Genomic DNA, 3,926 nt, shown 5'->3' with positions numbered 1-3,926 from the left:
GTGAAGCTAAACAAACCTGTGACAAGACACAATGCTATAAATAATCTGTTCCCAAATGGGAAGTTTAATTTGTATTTTAATGTTAGAGGGAAAATGACTGAACCCTCTGATAATACTTTTTAAAATACAGCCAAACAGAAAAAACTCTTTGGGGCCTCCAGTCACTTTCAGGTAGACATTTAGCCTTACAGTCTAACTTACTTATGCTTCATATCCTCCCACCCTACCGTCTATAAAAACAGAATGCTGAGTTTAGAATAAAGGAAATTGAGAATATGTACATAATAATGCCCTACAGAATTTATTCTCAGCAGTGAAGTTTCCCTGAGCTTCATTTCTCTGATACAGAACAATTCTGAAGTGTCCCTGTCATAGTATAGTAAAAATAAATGCATGCTCATATATGCACTCTGTTTTTGCTTTAGTGGTGTGATATTGTATTTCAATACCAATGAAATATGATTTACAAAGAGGTCTTAACTTTGGTTGTTTAAGACTTAAGTATTTTCAAAATAGTCAATGAAAAAAATCCCTAAAATAATTTTCTTTGCACAGAACTCAAGATTTCTTGGTATGGACTTCCACTTATAATAATAAACTCTGCATCATTCTCTTTTTTTCTGCTTTGAGCTTGGATGTGATTCAGCATGACATAAAACTCCAGGTTTACATCTATGCAGCCTCTCAGTCATACACAGTAGAGAAACTATCAGGAATCACACTTTCATTCCTGGTTCAGGGTTTTGTTTCTTTACCTGATCAGGACGTGGGCAATACAGACATTTATCGAACCGACCAGGCCTCAAAAGAGCTGGATCAATCAAATCTGGACGACTGGTGGCCGCAAGTACATAAACCCCTTAGAAAAAGGAAGAATTTTATTAACACCCCTGATTTTTTCTTCTTCAAAGAGGGAATAACAACTAAATCATTACCTTCTAAACCTTCTACTCCATCTAACTGAGTCAGCAGCTGATTAACAACTCGGTCAGTTACTCCAGTGTTATCATGACCTCGGCGAGGAGCAAGGGAGTCAAATTCATCAAAGAACAGAATGCAAGGCTTGGCTGCCTGTGCTCTGCAATGCAACACAATTCAGATCAAAAGAATGAAGTGAACCTGCCAAAACTGAACATGCGATATCAGCAAGTCTTGCTATTTCACAGCTCTCTGACATATAACACTTGGCCTGGTTTGTTCATGTTAATCTCTAGTAGATCCAAATAGCTATTTTTAGCACTGATCATGAAAACAATCACCAACACCACAAATCCCTATCAGAAGCCAACCTGTTAAACACATCTCGAACCGCTTGTTCACTTGCTCCAATGTATTTGTTAAGGAGTTCTGGTCCCTGCAAAAAAAAAGATGAAATGAGCTCTTAACAAATCAAACTGTTTGATTTATATTTATACAGTAGTGTAAGAAGCCAAAGGTTACAGCATATCATAACCAAAAGAAGTACCACTTATGCCATTGCCACAATAGGACTTTTTGAACATGGCCAACAAGTACTTTCTAGAAGGGGAAAATACACAATGGGCCAATGTGGTCTATCACTGATAAAGGATTCAGTTGTATTCTGAACAGGAAACTGGCTCTGGCAGCTTGTTCATCTAATCTACTGAAACCATGTTGAGACTCCCTATTAATAAAGTGCACAGGTGGACCGTTTATTCCCCAAAAAGTGAGAAGACTAGTAGGAGGTAGGCCAGTGAAGGGGAAACTAATGACAAAATGTACGGAGACAATTGGTTCCAATTGCCATATAAAATTAAGACAAATATTTAAACATTTTTCTATGATTGCTGTAAGGGATCAGTTTGAATTTGGAATTTATCATATTGAACTTTATTCTTTCCATAGAATCATAGAGTTGGAAGGGAGCTCCAGGGTCATCTAGTCTAATCCCATGTACAATGCAGGAAATTCACAAATACCTTCCCCATGCACCCCTGCCTACTTAGTCTGATCATAATTGAGAGATGATGAGACAGAAGATACACACAACTACCATTGAAGCTTATTCAAGTTTAAAATGCAGTTTGAAGAGTCTGACAAGAGAGTTCTGAAAGAAAGCTTATAGCACAGACATTTTTTAATTTAACTGGATACTGGCCTATATAATGCATCTATTAGCACTTTCAGTTACTACAACAAACTCTGAAAAATCGCAGTCTGTTACCTTGATGCTGATAAAATTCATTCCACTCTCTCGAGCAACTACTCCTGCTAATAAAGTTTTTCCTGTTCCTGGAGCCCCATATAATAAGATTCCTGCTGTGTGTGGAATGGGCAGATTTGCAAATAATTCTGGATACTGAAAATATACAAAGTCATCTGCTTTCAAACACATATATTTTCTTGATAAAACATAACACAGAAGTACTCACACTATTGTTAATCTTTTGTAAAGTTGAGTTTATTTACCTCATTTATACCCCATTTTTCTCTCCAATGAAGACCCTAAGCAGCTTCCTCACCTCTATTGTACCTCCAGAAGCAACTCTGAGACGAGGTTAGGCCGAGAATGTGTGACTGGCCCAAGATCACCCAGAAAGCTTCCATAGCACATTTTTTTTTAATTTACACCGGGGTATCTAACCACTACACAGGGGCCCAGTGTATGCCATTACTATTGCTTATCAGATGTCTCATCCTATTGACTGTGCAATCCACCCTGAGTGAGAAAAGGAAGCTATAAATAATGTAAATAAAAACACTTAAGTTGCACCAATCAACTGCTGGCAAAAAAGCCACTCACGGGTGTAGATTTTCCCTATGTTCCCCTTCTCCCTGTAGTCCCTCTGATCTCTACAAAGGTCAAAGGACTCATGTGGACAAGGAGCCACTCATGAACACACATGAAGCTGCAAGGTCAATACTGTCTACTCAGACTGGTAGGGGCTCTCCAGGGTCTCAGATAGAGGTCTACCATATCACCTACTGCCTGGTCACTTTAACTGGAGATGCTGGGGATTGAAACTGGAACCCGCTGCTTACAAAACAGAAGCTCTGAGACTGAAGTGAGGAGGAAGAAATCAGGCAAAACAGTTCCTCCTCCCTCTTCCACCCAGGCAGCATGGGGAAAATCCACGGCTTTAGCAAATTGATTGATATAACCCAGTATCATGATACAACCCAGATTCACTTCTGGCAGAATCCAGCCTGCAGTGCAGCCAGTCCTTTGGGTCTCCTTTAAAAGTTAAGTCCTTGATGCATCTCTAAAACTACACTTCTGAGGTATGACTAATGCATGTATGTATAAAGCTATAATTTTTATGAAATTGTTGCCATGCAGCCACCTCAGATGTCATTGTAAAAGACTCATAAATATGACTGCTTTGCTGAACTGTGGAGTGTGTCAAGGCAATGGTCCCCATATTCCTCTGGTAACTGGTGTTTGTGTACGTTTTCTGAAGAAAACATGCAAGTTGCAGTTTAGCCTGTTTGGGCATATGCACCAGAATACAGCCCAATAAAGGCCAACTGTCCAAGCAAATAGCCATCTATCGAACAAGTTATGTAGGTGAAGTTTCTAGCAGGTTAATCACCATGATGGGTGCCCCTGCTGCACTTCATGTTGGATGTAACATGGAAACAGGGCTTGTGTGTACAGAACTGATACTCGCAATACTCGCCCCATGAAACTGGAGGTTAAAAACCACAGGGAGTTGGTACACATGCACAGACCATTTACCCAATTATGTCCAGTACATGGATGAATTCCCTACTCCCATCATGCATTCATTAACTCTGCTCTCATTTTTCTCACAATTACAAAGAGTATCTCTACCTGTTTACAATAATGCAAGCTACTTTGTGACTTCTCCTGTCTCAATTTTCCATCATTGCTGCTGCTGCTTCTCAGTTCTACCTATAATCCCGAAGGATGACCTGAGATGTCTTAATGTGCTGCTGCTGCT

General features: G+C 39.5%; 1 protein-coding gene across 1 annotated transcript in view; it reads right to left on the bottom strand.

Annotated features, from left to right (window-relative positions):
* PEX1 (peroxisomal biogenesis factor 1) overlaps positions 1-3,926 on the bottom strand; it is a gene marked incomplete at its 5' end in the record, with an annotated part of 18,640 nt that overhangs the window by 4,874 nt on the left and 9,840 nt on the right. The window contains 4 exons of the mRNA XM_015408628.1: positions 756-859; positions 936-1,078; positions 1,290-1,354; positions 2,186-2,388. Of these exons, the coding sequence (XP_015264114.1) occupies positions 756-859; positions 936-1,078; positions 1,290-1,354; positions 2,186-2,388 (515 nt within the window). The remainder of the gene's footprint in view (positions 1-755; positions 860-935; positions 1,079-1,289; positions 1,355-2,185; positions 2,389-3,926) is intronic.

Source organism: Gekko japonicus, unplaced genomic scaffold (genome assembly GCF_001447785.1).
Source record: "Gekko japonicus isolate JY-2015 unplaced genomic scaffold, Gekko_japonicus_V1.1 scaffold1868, whole genome shotgun sequence".
NCBI lineage: Eukaryota > Metazoa > Chordata > Lepidosauria > Squamata > Gekkonidae > Gekko > Gekko japonicus.
Note: the sequence above shows the minus strand (reverse complement) of the source record. Positions and strands in the feature narration are given on the sequence as shown.